The sequence below is a fragment of the Meleagris gallopavo genome, chromosome 25, assembly GCF_905368555.1.
Source record: "Meleagris gallopavo chromosome 25, MGAL_WU_HG_1.1, whole genome shotgun sequence".
Taxonomy (NCBI): domain Eukaryota; kingdom Metazoa; phylum Chordata; class Aves; order Galliformes; family Phasianidae; genus Meleagris; species Meleagris gallopavo.
In genome coordinates, this window is record NC_139428.1 from 5503009 (window position 1) to 5519123 (window position 16115).

General features: G+C 59.6%; 1 protein-coding gene and 1 long non-coding RNA gene across 3 annotated transcripts; both read right to left on the reverse strand.

The window, feature by feature from the left end:
• Positions 1-3005: 3005 nt before the first annotated feature.
• LOC146542813 (uncharacterized) lies at positions 3006-4594 on the reverse strand. The gene is made up of 2 exons (XR_014879645.1): positions 3941-4594; positions 3006-3356 (listed from the first exon to the last, which is right to left on the reverse strand). It is a non-coding gene; the product is annotated as an uncharacterized LOC146542813 (long non-coding RNA).
• Positions 4595-7402: 2808 nt separating this feature from the next.
• Positions 7403-15856, reverse strand: NT5C1A (5'-nucleotidase, cytosolic IA). 2 transcript variants are annotated; one of them, XM_085208772.1, is made up of 7 exons: positions 15685-15817; positions 13762-14786; positions 11804-11971; positions 11407-11536; positions 10932-11054; positions 10367-10551; positions 7403-9593 (listed from the first exon to the last, which is right to left on the reverse strand). In XM_085208772.1, the coding sequence occupies exons 2-7, from the start codon at positions 13822-13824 to the stop codon at positions 9228-9230; spliced, it is 1035 nt and encodes a 344-aa protein (XP_085064898.1). In that variant the 5' UTR covers positions 13825-14786; positions 15685-15817; the 3' UTR covers positions 7403-9227. The 2 variants fall into 2 exon arrangements, with proteins under 2 accessions (XP_085064898.1, XP_010721822.2); XM_010723520.4 differs by lacking the exon at positions 13762-14786 and having other exon boundaries at positions 15685-15856.
• Positions 15857-16115: the final 259 nt, after the last annotated feature.

The window sequence follows — 16115 nt, forward strand, 5'->3', positions numbered from 1 at the left end:
GGTTTTATGGCACAGGGTCGAACTGCTGCTGTCTGCCTCATCCCACAGCTCTGGAAACTTTGACCCGCAGCCCATAGAGCACCTCGCTTTCCCTAAGTTTGCATGGAGGAGATGGGAGTCTGTTTGGCAGAGCCCTGAGCAGCTGAAATCCCCAAAGGCAACGAAATCGTGGGCATGTGGGAGAGAGAGGGGTGGAGGGAGGGAACCGGAGCAGAGGTTCGCAGTACAAAAATAATGCCTTTTATTTAGGAAAAAAAAAAAAAAAAAGGAAAAAAAAAAATCGGCGCTGAGATCTGGCAACACGTGGCTTTCCCAAAGTTTTCTGCAGAAGCGGCGGCGATCCCAGCGCCCAGCCCCCCCCCGTGCCCACGCTGGCCCGATATCTGCCGCAGCCACGGCAGCCCCGCATCGTGCCGGCCCTCCTGAGCAGCCGCTGCCCTCAGCACAGCCCCGCAACCCTTTGTTCAGCCCCAACCGTGGGGTCCTCCACCCAAAGCCAAGCAGAGCAAAGCAGCCGTTCTGTTGGAGGAGTCCCTTGAAGGAGCGGCTGTAAAAGTGTTTAGCTTATATTTCAAGGTTCAAAGGGAAACGGAACCAGAAGACTTGAAGCTGTGTCACTTTGGTGATTTTGAGACCCACTCCTCCTCTCCCCTTTCCAGAGTGATTTCAGTTACAAAAACATTCATCTCCAAAGTGAATTTCCCATAAACATGTGTTTTTGAGAGATTAATGCTCTTTCCACCGATGAAACTATGTAAATGGGATCCAGAGATCAGTTATTTTGGGCCCTTGCTCACATCACACCGAGCCTGAACCAAGCCGAGCCTGGGCCTGCCTCGGGAACACTTTTCTTCTCCACTAGAAAGGAATTCTCAGTCCAGACTCTGTCTTTTCTGGGCCTTTATCTGGGTTCAATTGAAGTGTAATTGGCAACACGTTTTTCTAGGCTTACTCTTCATTACGAACAGAGCAGGGACCTCGAGATCCACTTCTGCCGTAATCAGATCCGTGTTGCAGCCCGCGCTGCTGGAGCGCTGCTCAGAACCGCCCGTGGAGGCCCGGGGTCGGCGTGACGGAGCAGCTCCGTGCGATCAGCCGGGCAGGGCTGGGAAGAGCTCGGCAGCACCGCAGCGCCGATCCCCGCCCGGCGAGGTGGGAGCATCCCGGGGACGGGTGTCACGAGGACGGGGCCGAGCCATCCATCACACCCAGCACTAATTGGCTGCCCTGCTCTGGGGCCAGGGAACAAGGGAGCTGTGAAGATTGATGGCCCTTCCCTGCAGCGGAGCAAACTCTCGGGGCTGAGGGTGAATCGGCGCCAGGGACCCCGCGCTGCCCCGTTTATCCGTGCCGGCAGCGCAGGGCCGCGGCTCGGGGCTCTGACCACCCCCGTGTGGGGACCTCTCCTTCCCCTCCCTCCTCCTCAGCTTTGGGAAACGTCCCCGGAGAGCGGCCAGCTGTGAAAAGCTGCAGCAGCTGGAATGTGGGAGGGAGGAGGGCAAGGCGGCTGCAGAGCAGCGGACGTATCTGTTACCTCCCGGTGAACTGACACCTCCGCGGCAACCCCGTGCATGCCTGGAATGCCCTGTCCGCACGTCTTCAGTCAGCATCACCTCCTAACCTCAATCCCACCGCTGCTGCCAGACCCACAGCTGCGGCAGCGGAGGATGCCGGCGGGACGCAGACACACCGCCCTGCTCTGTGGCTGAGCAGAGGGACTCGTCACCAACGCGCGGCGCTGGGGGCAGTGATGCGGCTGGCAGCCGTAGGCACGGCCGGGAGCTGTAGGCACGGCCGGGAGCTGTAGGCACGGCCGGGAGCTGTAGGCACGGCCGGGAGCTGTAGGCACGGCCGGGAGCTGTAGGTACGGCCGGGAGCTGTAGGCACGGCCGGGAGCTGTAGGTACGGCCGCGGCACCGCCTCGCGCTGTCAGATGTGGAGCGCTGCCAACGCGGCTTATTTTGCTGTGGCCCCGCTCCAAACCAAAGGCACCGCATTGTTCGCTCCCCCCCCACTTCCCCAACCCACGCAGTTCAGAGCCGGCCCAGCCGACTGCTGGGGGCAGTCCAGGGGAGGGAAAAACAACATTTTCCCACAAACCCGCGGCCTCACCCTTCCCCGGGCAGGGACGGGGCAGATCCCGGCTCTGCTCGGAGGGCTCCGTGCTGCCCTCGCTGCGCTCACACCTACTGCCCCGCGGCCAGGAATGCCGCCCGGCCCGGAGCCCCCGTGGGAGGGGCTGCAGAGCTGCGCCCATCGGCACCTCGGGGTGCTGCTGCAACCCACAGGACAGGACCCCATTCCTGCTCCAAAGTAGTAGTGCATCCCGGTGGGGGAGCATCAGACGATGTTAGCGTTTAGTTCTCATTGCCCTTCGTGTGCCTCCGTTTCCCCTCCCCCCCCAGCAATGGGCGCTCGCTTTGCAGACCAGCAGCAACGGGCGGCAGTTAATTAATATTACGGCAATCCCGCTGACAATGAGGCTGCCGGCTCACCCCAAACCCAGCGGGTTCTGCACCGTATCCTTCTCTGACTCTCCCCCTTTTGACGCCGTGCCGATCCCGGCCCCATCGCCGGGCGCTGGAGGGAGGCGGGCGGCCTTCGGGCTGCACAGAGCAAAAGCAACACCGGGAGTCGGGTGGGAAAACAGAGCAGGGCTGCGGGGAACGCAATGCCTTTGTAATTGCGCGGAGAGTCCGTCCCTCACACAGCCCCGAGCCCTTCCAAAGCCCCCCCCCTTCCCCGGCGATGCTAACGCACTTCTCACGAGCGCTGGGAGCGATGGGGCCGGCAGACGGCCTCGCCGTCGTTGGCTGCGTGTGCAGCGATCCTGCGAGCAGATGAGAGCAAACAGCAGCGCGCCGCGGAGCCGCTCCGCCCGGAGCCTTTCTTCTCCAACCACTTCAAACTTTCATTTCTTCTGAAGCCACAACAAGGCACACTTTGTAAAGCAAATGAGTAAACAGCAACTTTCGGCTTAAAAGGAAAACAAGAGGGAGGGACTGTTTTTAATTACTGGGATTTTAAGAAGGGCTTTATTCGGTTAATTGCTTTCTGCTGTAAAACGTTCCTCTGCGCGCAGCCCCGCCGCATCGCTGCCCGTCGGATGGCACCGCAGGGGGAGCGGCCGCGGGCGCTGCTTCCATCAGCGCTCCAACGCTCAGAGACCCCCGGAGCCCCCCGCCCTCGGCACAGACACGGCCCAAACCTCGGGGTTTTGGAGCACGTCCGCCCGAAGGACGGAGGAAGGGATGCTCACAGTAGTCCGTAGCCAGGCGCGTTCCGGGCTCGGCGCTGCCGCCCGTGGCTGCGGGCCGCCCCCCGCCCCGCGGTGCAGCGCTCGGTTCGGTGCTGCCCTACGGCGGAGCGATGGCGATGCCAGGCGCGGCCGCGCGGCGCGGCACCGCGAAGCGCTCCCATCGCGTCCCCGTGATCGCAGCCGGCCGGGAAGGAAAACGGCCCGAATCCCCGCAGGGACAGCGCGATTAAGAAGTAGCAGAGACGCACGAAAGGGACCCTTAGCAGAACAGCACCGGTGCGGAGCTGTGAAGTTGTCACAGGGCGCAGGGAAGGGACAGGCGAGGAGGCGGCGCGAGAGCCTTCTGCAGTCGGCTCAGCATCAGGAGGGGGGGAGAAAGAGAAGGAAATGGAGCAGGAAAAGCCCCGTCTCTGCACGCCTTGCGCGCCCCACAGCCCTGCGGGGAGTCCTGGGGGCACCGGGGAGGTGCTGGGGGAGCTCGGCGCCGGGGGGATGAAGGCAGGCGGCTGCCACGTGCCAGCCTGGAAAACAGCACGAGGGGGTGAGCGCGGGTGGGGCTGCGTGCCGGTACTGGGGGGTGCGGCCCCTGCGTCTACACGGCTCCGCTCCGAGCGGGCAATTGCCTTCCAGAGACGAACGCGGTGACCCCGGAGCAGAGCAGGGCGCTGCGCCCGGCCTCACCTGCGGGCGGTGGGCAGCGCTCTGTGCGCATCCTGCCGTGCCCGTGGCAGCGGGCGCTGCCTGCAGCTCCTCTCCGGGGTCCCTCCTGCCAGCAGCCCGCAGCTGGTGATGAATGCTCGCTTTCTCTAATTGAATAGCAGGAAGTTAAATCTTGTTCTTTCGCCTTTCAGGCTGTCAGCTGGAACAATCACCCACCTGTGACACCACCCCAGGGATATAAATAAGGAACAGCACACAATGCTGCCCGAGGAACGGACGGCGTTCCCAGATCTCCCGATACCGCGTGCTTCATTGTGTGCCCGCACGGGAGAGGGCTCGGTGCAGGCGCTGTGGGAGCGAGCGTGCAGAAGGCGCAGCCGCGTGGGCACGGGCTGTGCGAGCGCCTCCAGTAATGCCAGGACTCCCCGCTGCGCCAAAACCCTTTGCTGCAGCCACGGGCGCTCCCGCCCCGCGTGCTGTGTCCCACAGCTGCCCTGCAACTCAGCACCGCGTTCATGCAGGTGTGAGGGTGACTGCGCGCTGCCGGCTGCCCCTTGGGCTCCTTCCCATCGCCGCCACCCAGCGCGCTCCCCGCCTCCCCCCCTTTTCACCCCATCCGTTCACAGCCCCGTGCTCCGCCGGGACGCTCCGCTCACAGCTGGGCCGCCCGACAGCTCTGTGCAGCTGCAGCCCTGCAGGAGGGGGGCAGCGGGGACAACGCACACAAACACACAGGCCAGCCCTTATTGTTACTGTGAAAGGAAATTATTAATTTGCTGGGAATAAAGTCGGCAGTGAGTCAAAACCCAAAACCCATCCTCCCTCGCACCCTCCCCAGGAGCAGCCACCACCATCCATCCCCCAGCATGAGGCACCACAGCCCCACTTTGCCCCACACAGCAGCCCCTGCTCCCCCCGGCCTGCAGCTGCTCTGACGCTGATCTCGGCCCTGCAGTGGGGATGTGGCCCCACAGCCCGTTGTCAGCCCCACGGTAACAGTGCAGAGGCCACATCCCTGTTTGCTTTCCCTCTGCCCCATAGCAGGGGTGGCCACGGGCTCCCTCCCCGACGGCAGCCTGAATGAAGCCAGATCCCCAACACATTCCTGTGGGTTTGTTTTTTTTTTTTTTAATTTTCCTTCCCTTTTTCTCTCCATCCCCCTCCCTCTCCCTCGCTTGGCACGAGCTGAAGGCCTCGGAGGAAGCTGGGCTTGGCAGGAGCAGGGGAGGAGGAGTGGGGAGATGAAAGGCCGCTCTACAGCATTCCCTTCCAGTTCCCACACTCTCCCGGCGCAGCGCTGCTAATGTTTCCCAGCCGCACCTGGAGGAGCTGGAAGTGGGGCCCTGTGCACACACACAGCGAGCAGAAACCCCACGGCCTCACAGCCCACATGGCCTCAGCCCCACGATGCCACCGTGCCCCTCTGTACAGCACCAGAGCAGCACTGCACTGCAGACAGTGGTGAAGCAGCTGCCGTGCCCCAAACGGCGGTGCCCCAACGGCTGTGCTGTCCCCATCCCCGTGGCACCTGTGTCCGTGTGCCATCGCTGCATTCCACACTCGATGATCCCCACAGCCGCCCCTCCCTCCAATGAGGCTCTGATGGCAGCATTCCTTCCTGAGCTCTCAGCCCTGGGGGGAGTGCTGTGGGAATGCACCCCCGGGAGCCCCCCCAGCTGCACATTGCAGCCCCTGCACCCTCTCACGGTCCCTGCACTGCACCCGGGGCCGCCCACAATGGTCAATCCATTATCTCTCTGCACAGATATATGGGTTCTGCTGCTGTAAGGCTGGGCTGGGTTGGATCCAGTCCATCCGTGTGGGCACTGCTGCACGTGTTTGCTTTATCTGGAGGAGAAAGCCCTGCTCAGTGCTGACCCAGTCACAGCATGAGGGCAGAGCTTAAAAATCGCCTCCAGAGACTGCACTGGGCTCTGCATCCCCTCCTGTCACAAAGAGAAAACCGTGCAAAAACCTGCCCTAAAGGAGAGGATGAGCAGCGAGTGCAGAGCACAGAGCGCAGAGCGCAGAGCACAGAGCACAGCCCACAAGTAGCGCTGCTGGGCACTGAACACACGGATTTGCATTTGCAAACCACACTGCCAGCTCTGTGCCAAGCCTGGTGTGGGGACAGAGGGTGACAGCAACATCAGCCAACACAGCTATAAATAACGGTGTGGAAGGAACACAACGGTCGGGCCATCCAAACCCTGGCATGGCCCTGCAGCACTGGAGTGGTGCCCTTTTCTTGCTCTCCTGCCTCCGGGTCCCCTTTTCCATCCTCCCAGCTCCGGGTGTTGCTGTCACCCTGTCACCCCTCGCTGACATTTCGCCCTCCTGCGGGCCGGCTGCTGTTCTGCACTGCAGAAGGGACACAGAACTGCATGCACTGTGGGGATGAGGCACAGGCACCCAGCACAGCCTGGGACCTCTCACTGCCAGCACTGCGGGGACAGCCCCATGTCTGCACGGCCTCTGCACCGCAGGGATACGGGCACAGTGCCCTCTCCAAAGGGCCCACAGGGTCTGAGTTTGCCCCCGAGCTGTCGGGAGAAGCAGCTCTCAGGGCCGTGGTTACCTCCCGTACACCCACAGCGATGCAGCGGAGCGGCAGCAGAACGCTCCACCAGCTCTGCCTCCTCTTTCTCTTCCGTGTCCTTTATTCTAAAGTGCACCCATTGCAAAGCCCTCCGTGCCAGATGCAGGGAAAATCTCAGCAAACGGGCAACAGAGAAACCCCTGCTGGCAGCCCACCAGTGAGAGGACATCCCCGACCTCATTGCAGCAAACTTCCCTCCCTCCATGCTAAGCAGGAGCCTTCGCACGGCTGTCAGAGCCACCTGTTGGCTCCTGCACGCACAGCCGGAGCTCTCAGGGCTGTGCGGGTGCAACGAGGGACTTCAAATCCTCCATGCGAATTGGGGATGGGCGCAGAGAAAGCATCCCAGCAAATAGTGCTGCTCAGGAGCTCTGCTGAGGGCCGTGCAGAGATGCTGCCCTGGGGCCTATGGACATTCCTTGGCTATATTTGGTGACGGATGGAGGATTTGTTGCTTTCCCCCGACCCATCTGTTCCCATATCGGTGGGGAGGAGCTAACGCCAGAACTGCAGTGTCGCTGTCCGGGTAAACCCGGTACTTCAGCAGCAATAAATCTCCTCCGAAAAGCTTCTGCCGCCTCCCACCTGCTGGCTGGGAAAAGATCAAGCCGACAAAATCTGCTGCCAAATCGTATTTTTAACCTTGACTTCACGAGGAGCGCAGGGCTGCTCACGGAGCAGAGGGAGGGATCACATCTCCCACCCTGGGATCCTCCCACCACTCTCCAGCTCCCGGGGAGCTGCTTTGGTTACATCTTCTGAAGTCCCCAGACTCCCTCTTCCTCCTCATCACCCCCATCCCTCCTCCAGAACACCTGGGGGGCCCCTGGCCTCTTGCTGTCCACACCAGAATGGCCACGGGAAGAAGGACAACAAAGTCAGGCTGCGACCAACACCATTTATTACAGAACACCACCCAAAGGGGTTTTGTTGCCGTGGCAGCTCACTCACAAGAAAAACCACGGGAGAGCAGCAAAGCAAAACCGATGGGAGATGCAGCAGTGAAGTCCATTTGTTGGCCAACACAGCACGAAGGCCATGGCGGTGCCCATTGTGGCTGGAGACACAAACTGTGCTGGAGTCACTTCCCACACCTCGCCTGGGCGCACACCCCAGTGGCACCTTTAGCAGCTGTACAGTCGCCCATGGCCCATCCCGTTGCATCCCATCCCGTTGCATCCCATCTTCACCCCACCTTCCTCCCACACACTCTCTGGCAATACCATTCCCCCACCCCCTTCCATGCTGCAGCTGGGCTTCCAAGATGGGATGTTCAGGAAACACCTGGGAAATGTTCACTGGAAGATAAGAAGGGCTGAGAGACGCCGCTCAGAGCCCAACATCCGTGGTTCACATGAAGACGGGATTTTTTGATAGACACGAAGACTAATACAGTTCTTTCCAGTTCTTTTTGTCGGGATCGCAGACCTCGGTCACCCAGGTGTCACAGGTAACAGTCTGTCAAAATGAAAGCGTTCAGGGAGGAGGAAAAAGTGCAATTAGCTTTTCACTGCCAAAGCAGGATTCAGTGCAACAGGAGCCTGCGGAGCCGATGAGGGCACTGGGGGTCGGTCAAAAGGGCCACAACCACCACCAGGTCAGCTGGAGCCATCCTGCAAAGCGAAACAGGCACATACAGGGAGAGCCTCATCCCAGGGAGGTGCTGAAAAGCTGGAAGTCACTGCAAAGAACTCATGCTGAGTGCCCTCCATGCCCCATGGTGCATGCTCTGATTTCAGAACAAGCAAACAAAAAGGAGAGAAGCGTGCAAAAGTAACGTTCACATTTGCCACGTCCCCAGGAGGGGGCTTTCCATGGGGACGTCGATGTGACGCTCACAGCCCGCAGAGCAGCACAGCCATTGATTCCCCTTCCTGCCCCCTGATCACAGAGGCGGCTCTTTCTCCCAGGATCTATTTTGGGAACACCAGAGCTTTAAGAAGCTGACGAGAAAAAGATTATCCACCCCTATGGGCTCAGATCAGAGAGGAGAAAAAATCCTTTAATTAAGTCCCCGAGGCTGAAATTCTCTGCAGATTTGAATAAATGGACTCCGAATGGTGTTCCTAATATTTTAGGGCTGCTTTTACTTTAATTTAAGCCCCAGGGATGTGTCTGCAGATCCAGGAAAGCACACACCAGAGCTGGCCGTTGGCTGCCTTACTGTGGGTGCAACCATGGAACCCAAATTTTGGGCCAATGGCCCAAAACTCCAAAAGCAGAAAATGGGATTCCTATATATTTTTCTTAATGTAAGTATTTGTTTGTATATTTCCAAATACGAAACAGGAACACCGGTGGGGTCACCAGCCCTGGAGGTGTTGAAGGAAAGATGAGATTTGGTATTTGGTTCAGCGGGCAGCAGCTGAGGATAGACTGGGTGATCTCAGAGGTCTTCAACCAAAGATTCCACGTTTCTATGACAGGAAAGGGTTTTGCTTTAGTATTTTGTTGAAAGCTTCGGGAGGGGCTTTTTGTGCTCACCCCTCTCCAGTCCAACCGCTCAGCCTCAACATTCGCTCTTTGAACCGAAGGCTCTGGGAATCGCCCGGGACTTTTGAACAGCTGATGGGTGACACCAACCCAATGGGGCAGTGGTGCCGTGACGAAGGGGACAGCATCACGACACCACAAAACACTGAGGAGACAGGAAGCCTTCGGCATCCTCCTCCTCCTCCTCCTCCTCCTCTCACAGCTCCACGCCGGGCCCTATTTGCTGTTCTGGGGCTGCTTCTCCTGCAGCGGCCGCTTGTGCTTCTGTGCGACGCCGTAGGGGACGTGGGCAGCGATGGTGCCCATCTCCTTGGCTCCCTCCACGTGGAACATCTGATCGTCAAAGAAGATGTGGGGACGGATCTTCTTCAGCAGAGGGCCTTTGGGAGCGCCAGCCAGGAACAGCGCCTCGTCCGTCTCCAGACCCCAACTGCGCAGAGTCTTTAGGGCCCGGGCGCCCGAGCTGGCAGCGCTGCGGGCTGTGACCAGGTAGGTGCGGATGGGGCACTCCATCCTCAGCCCTTTGGAGTAGAACTTCTTCTGTAGCTTTCCCAGGGCCTCCAGGAAGCCCTTCAGGGGTCCCTGTTGGAGCAAAGGGAAGCTGTCATTTGGAGACCTCTGTGCTGAGCTCTGCTCCCAGTGCCAGCAGGACTGGATGCACCTCTTAGGATCACAGAATCAGTAAGGTTGGAGAAGAACTCAGAGATCACCGAGTCCAACCCCGGCCCAGCCCCACCACACCCACTGACCACGTCCCTTCCATCTCCACGTTCCTTGAGCACCTCCATGGACCGCACCACCTCCCTGGGCGGCTGCGCCGATGCACCTCCACTCTTTCTGAGAAGAAATTTTAATCTTTCCTGATATCCAACCTGAACCTCCTCTGGTGCAACTTGAGGCCATTACTTCTCGTCCTCCCTGGGAGCTGACCTCCACCTCTCCACAACCTCTTCTCAAGGGAGTCGCAGGGAGCAGTGAGGTCTCCCCTGAGCTTCTCTTCTCCAGGCACTGCTCCTCGCCGGTGGTGCTGAGGGGGGTTGTTGTGACCCAAGTGCAGGACCTGGCACTTGGTCTTGTTAGAGCTCACACAGCTGGCCTCAGCTCATCGATGCTTATCCAGATTCCTCTGTAGGCCCTTTCTATCCTCAGGCAGATCAATGCTTCCTCCCTGCTGGATGTAATCTGCAAGCTCACATCCCCTTGCACTCCATCCCCTTGTCTAGATCATCAGGAAAGATGTCACACAGGACCAGCCCCAATACTGCCTCCCTTCTCCCTACCAGTCTGTTCCCAGTTGTCCCAGTTCCCTACACCCTGTGCTCCAGAGGCTGCCCCACACCACCCCACACCACTACCTGTGCCAGAGGATTGTTCTCGTGAGCCTTTTCGTGCTCGAAGAACATGTCCAGGCCGTGAGCCTTCACGATCTGCTCCGACTCGTCTGAGAAGAGCACAGCATCGCCATCGAACGCCACACGCAGCTGCTTCTCTGACACCTCCAGGTCCTTGCTGGGGCTGAAGATGGTGGCTGCGGCGATCCCTGGGGACATAAAGCACGAGGCGAGGGATGGCAGTTACCCAAGGACCTGAAGAAGAAGTGAGCAAACAGCAAGGAAACGCACACACCAAACAGAGCCTGCGGCTTGGCCCCAAGACATCTTACAGCCAAAACAAGTCCTTAGATAACAAACCTCACTTTGCATGCAAGAAATAAAAGGGGAAAACAGTGCCTTTGCCTTGGAAGAGCTGCGGAGCTCATGGAAAGCCTTATTCGCATGGAAACTTGAGGCTCTTTGGGGCATAAAGGACGTCCCATCCTGATGGGGGAAAGGCAGGCCCCACCTGCCCACTGACACCACTGGCACCAACTGCCACAGGCTCTGACCCCCCCCGAGCTCCCAGCCCAGACCCCGGACTCACCCTCTTCAATGGCCCCACTCACTTTCTCGGCATCGGAGGAGAGGTAGAGGTTGGTGTGGTAAGCCTTGAGGTAACCGATGGGGCTGTTCCCCCCCGTCATGCAGAATCTCTCAATGAATAGATCTGTGGGCAGGGACACAACGGGATGAGTCTGGCTGCCCCGGAACAGAACACGGCTCCCAGGAGCTCCCAAGAACCATCAGCACAGCTTTTGGCACCACAGCTCAACAGCAGCGCCGGCAGTCGTGCCAGTGGGCAACTTCCACTCAGAGCCCAACGACACGGGGCGCAGTGGTGGTGGGCAGATGGTTGGACCAGACGACCTCCGTAGTCTTCTCCAACCTTCACGATTCTGTGATACGGGGAGCAACAGGCCCAGCACACGGCTTGGTGGAGGAGGCGGCAGGGAGCACCGCCTTCACCTGCTGCCGAGCTGTAACTCCCTGCCCACGTGCCGACGTTGTGCTGAGCTCACCATAGTGGTTGATGCTGTTGATCAGGCGAACCCCAACCTGGGCATGGTTGTTGGTCATCAGGACGATGTCAAAGAGCTCCTCGCTGTCAGGATAGAGCTCCCGAAGCTGCGTGTTCACCGCTTCCAGCGCCTGTGGGGCCCGGGGACAGGGAGGTCAGTGAGCCCAGGCACGGCTTTAATGGGGCACAGCGCCCCACTGACATCGCATCCCTCAGAGCTGGGGCCACAAGTCACGCTGGGAAAAGGTTGGCTTGGAGAAAACCACCCAGCCACTTTCCAGCTGTCTAACACAACAGGTTTGAAGCTTCCCTTAGGAGATAACGCACTTGCTCAGCTGCATACACCCTCAGTGACCCCTCTCCCCAAAACAGGTTTGGCTCCCGTGGGCAGCACTCACCTTGACGAAGGGGAAGGCGGCGCCGGGCAGGAAGGGCTCATTCTCATGGTCCAGCTGGTATTTCACGTAGGCCTCCACCCCCTGCTCATTGTAAATCTTCTGCTCCTCCTCCATGCGGAAAAGTGCCCGTGAGGACACTGCGATGGTGATGGCGTTCTCAGGCTTTGGCTGCGAGAGAAGGGTGACAGTGGGGAGGGGGCATCCGTCAGCCCCCACCACGATGCTCAGCCCCCGGGGGCACGGCTGCATGAAGTGGGGAGCTGCTACCCGACCTTCCCCTGCTCCAGCACCATGCCCAGAGCCCCGAAGGGCAATGGGGTTCCCACAACACCTCCAGACCCACAGCCACACTGCCCTGGAGGAGCAGTTCACCCCGGCACAGAACGGACTTGTGCAGCTTTTTCCCCCTCACCAGGAAAAGCCACTCACTGCTGCTCAGCCACATCCACGCTCCCTTGATGCTGTCCAGATGTGATGAGCAGCCCATGCCAGCTCGGCTCAGAGAAACACTCGATATAGTTATTGTGGGTGGGAACATGGCAAACAGGTGGTGCAGGCAGTGATTTATGAGTCATTATTATTAATGTTCGTAATCCACCAAAGTCAACAAGGGGCCTTCGGTGGGGCTTGGCAGCGACAGAGGGGCGTCCAGCAAAGCCAACCTCACCCTGACCCCCACCCCAGTCCCTCCTCTCCATTCATCCCCACCACTTGCAAACATGGAAACAAATTCAGTGCTCACAGTCAATGAGGAGCTTTGCAAAAGCAGCAGCCTGGCAAGGATGAGCTGCCCCATCCGCACCGTGGACCTTTTTTCCCCACTCATGCCCTGGGGGTTGTTCTGCCCCATCTGGCTCTGCCAGTCCTGCCCAGCTCAGGGCGCACCCAGCACTGAGTCACCCACAGCCCCATGCCATTCCCAGCTCCCGGTGCCCCCGTGGCAGCGCTCAAGGCCAGCAGCAGCCTCATCAGTACCCAAAATCCCCAGCAAGGAGATTAAGCAGCGGGCGATTAGGACTGGATACAGATGAGCTGAGACTGAGAGCATCACTGTGACCAGAGGGACCCTGTGCAAGGAAATAACCCCCAAATACACAGCATCACATCCCACCCAGGTCCCCCCCTCAGGTGCAGCTGCCTGCTAGGTGTTAGCTATTAACTCATGTCCATGCTCTAACTCATTAATTAATAACTCTGGTGTCATGGGCCATTTATTATGTGAAAATATTAATAACTGTGAAAGGTCTCGAGGGCATCCAGCCGTGCAGCACACCTTGCAGCACGGGCACCTTGCAAACATCAGCAGGCTGCTCCAGGTCCCTTCACTGCCATTTAGAGCCTTCAGGAGGTTAATTTAAGAGGCAATAAACACAGCAATAAAAATAACCGTAAGCTCCAGCTCTGCCCTAGCGCGGGCTGCTGGAGCCCTGCGGGTGTGAAGCGCAGACCCACCGGATCCTGCTTGCTCTGCTGCACGGGGTCGGTGCCGTGCTGCAGGTGAGCCCCGTGCAGGCGCTGGCACAGCCCACAGCAGAGATGTGCAGGACCTGTGCTGACAGCCCAGCGCTTGAAAAAGTCTCAGGCGGTTCCTGAGCTCCGAATCCCATCTCTGACACAAGTGACCTTCCCAGTACATGCTGGCCCCATACAGAGCAAAACCCACTGCAGCCCACACACCCCTCTTTCAGTCTAAAGGTGGATTCTGGCAGTGACTCCAAATACCACATTTCCTTCCACAGACCCAACAGCTGGCAGGCCTTCAAATCGCCCTCCTAATCGCACGTAAATCCCGAGCGGCCCCCCAGGATTAGAGATATGGAAATCCCATGAAAGCTGAGGGTTCCCACGATGGCACTCAGCACCCACAGCTCCCACTGCCATCCCCGAGGGACCCCCCTCTGCACTCCCCAATGTGGGGATCATTCTGCATCAGCCACGACTGGATCTGCCAGACTCACCTTCCTCCTAAAACATGGAGAAATTATGACAGCTCCAGGCAATGGAGAAGACTGAGTCCTCATGGCCAAATTTTAAATTTGGAGGTGAGCTTTGTTATGAAATTTGGACAGAGAAACGGGAGAGGTGGGACTCGCTCCAGGGTCAAGCATGGATCCCCTCCTCAGCTGAAACATCCCAAAAATCCCTGCAGCCACAGAAACCCAGAACAGGAGGCAATGTGGTCAGTGGGACAAGGCATGTGGGTGCAGGACCCACAGACATGGAGGCAGCAGCTCCCAGCAATGTGCCCTCTCAGCCCCACACCGTGACACCGGAGAGGCCAGGGACATTTTCCACATTGCTGAAGAGTGACAAACCTGATCGCTGACCTCCCCCAGCTGGCAGGAGCACAGCTGCAGCAGCACGGGAGGAGCAGAGATCCTGCAAACGGATCTCCATGGGCTGTGGAGACACCGCATTCACCCGCTCCCCAGTCAGGGAGGCACTGCCCAGAAATGCTCTCCAAAAAATCACGCTGCCTCCTACCACCCTACAGCCCTGCTGTGGGAGCAGAGGTACCAGAAGGTCCGGTATCTGCTGACAGGACAGACACACAGACAGGACAGACAGACCCAGCACACGCAAGGGCACAGATGGACCACAGCCAGCTCCATTTCCCACGTGCATGGGGAGGCTGCAAGCCCCCTGCTTGGGATCAGATTAAAGCTCATGGCAATGGCTGAGATGTTTCTGAGTTTTCAAAACACATTATTTATAATCCAGAAAAGCGCTCTGCAGCCGCTCACCATGAGGTGGGACAGCTGCCTGGCTGCGGGCACGGGCTGAGGGTGTGGGGCTGGCTGGGCACCGCAGGCACCACTCAGCATGGATGGGTGGCACAGCCTGAGCTCCGGGCACCCAAATCTCAGCTCTGCCACTGATTCACCACACCAGCAAACTTCTGCACTGTGCCGTGCCTCGGTTTCCCCATCTGTACAGCTGAGAGTGCCGCAAGGAGAGGAAGAGGAGGAGCTTGGGCAAACATCTGCAGGAGGCAAAAAGCATGGCATGAAAGACAGACGGCTGTATCCTGCCGCCAGTTTCCCAAATGCAGGTTGAAGGCAGCAGCGCTGCTGTTCCCCAGTGGGAACAGGACCAGGGGGTCCCCAGTATGATGCCCCCACTTGGGGTCTGCAGAGCCCAGCCTTCCTCATCGAGGGTCACACATGGAGACCCAACGTGACCGGCACCACGTGCCCCCGTGCTTCCCATCTCACTAACCTCACGCTGCGTGCTCACAGGCAGTAAGGCCAGAACCATCTGCAGCCCCCGGCCGGGCTGCCAGCACTGTGCGGCTATTCTGAGACACGGATGAGCTCCCATTTTTAAACCCAGCAGAGCTCAGCCCTGGTTAGATAACGCAGGCTCTGCTCTAATCTCTCAGAGCCCAGTGGGGTGGCTGTGCCCCCACGGAATCCCCAAAGCCATGTAGGGGCCGTGGCTCCTGGCTGTCCCTAGCTCACGCTGTGCTCCCGGCTGATGGCTCAGCGCCGGGCACCAGCAGCTCAGGGGGCACGAGTAGCTCTGCAAGGACATCTCAGCCCGGGAGCGACCTGGGGATATCTCCGGATCTCGAGAGACCCCGGTGGTGTCACGGAGGACGGAGGGGTACCCAGAGCTGCCCCAAGGACCTGAAAGGAGACGCTGGGTCAAACGGAAACTGCGGAGACCCAGACAGACCCAGGGCACCTGGAGGAATCGCACACCCAGAGGGAACCACGGGAAACCCGGAGACAAAGCACCCGGGGGGAGCTGGAGGAGACCCAGAAGGAACGCAAGGACCGGGAGGAGATGCGCGCCCGAGGGAGAAGATGAGGAGCGCAGGGGGAGCGGAGCACCCGGAGATGGAGCAGCCGGGACGCAGCGCCCGTCGCAGCTCTCACCGATTTAGGTTTCTTCTTGGGTGTGAGGTTATCGTAGAACGCCTTCGCCTCATCCCAGGGCCGCCCCGCCGCTCCCGGTGCCCCGGCGGTGCCCGGCGGCTCCATGGCACAGCGCTCCGTGCGCACCGGGAGCTCCGGGCGGCGGAACGCCTTTATACGGCATCCCATGAAGCTCCGGGGTTTCATCCCACCGGGCCGCGGCTTAACCTCTTCGGGACCGAGCCCGCCCCGCCCCGCCGCCCCCAACCCCACATTAACGGCTTCGGGGGAACGGAGCGCTCCAGGGCTGACACAGTCCCAGGGCAGCCGAGCTCGGGGCTGGGGGAGAAGTGCTGCTGCACGGAGGTGCCCCCCAGCCGAGGATCCCTCCGCGCCGTGCGCAGATCCGAGTGGTCGCAGTGTTTGCGGGACTGGGGTGGCAGGGGGACTGC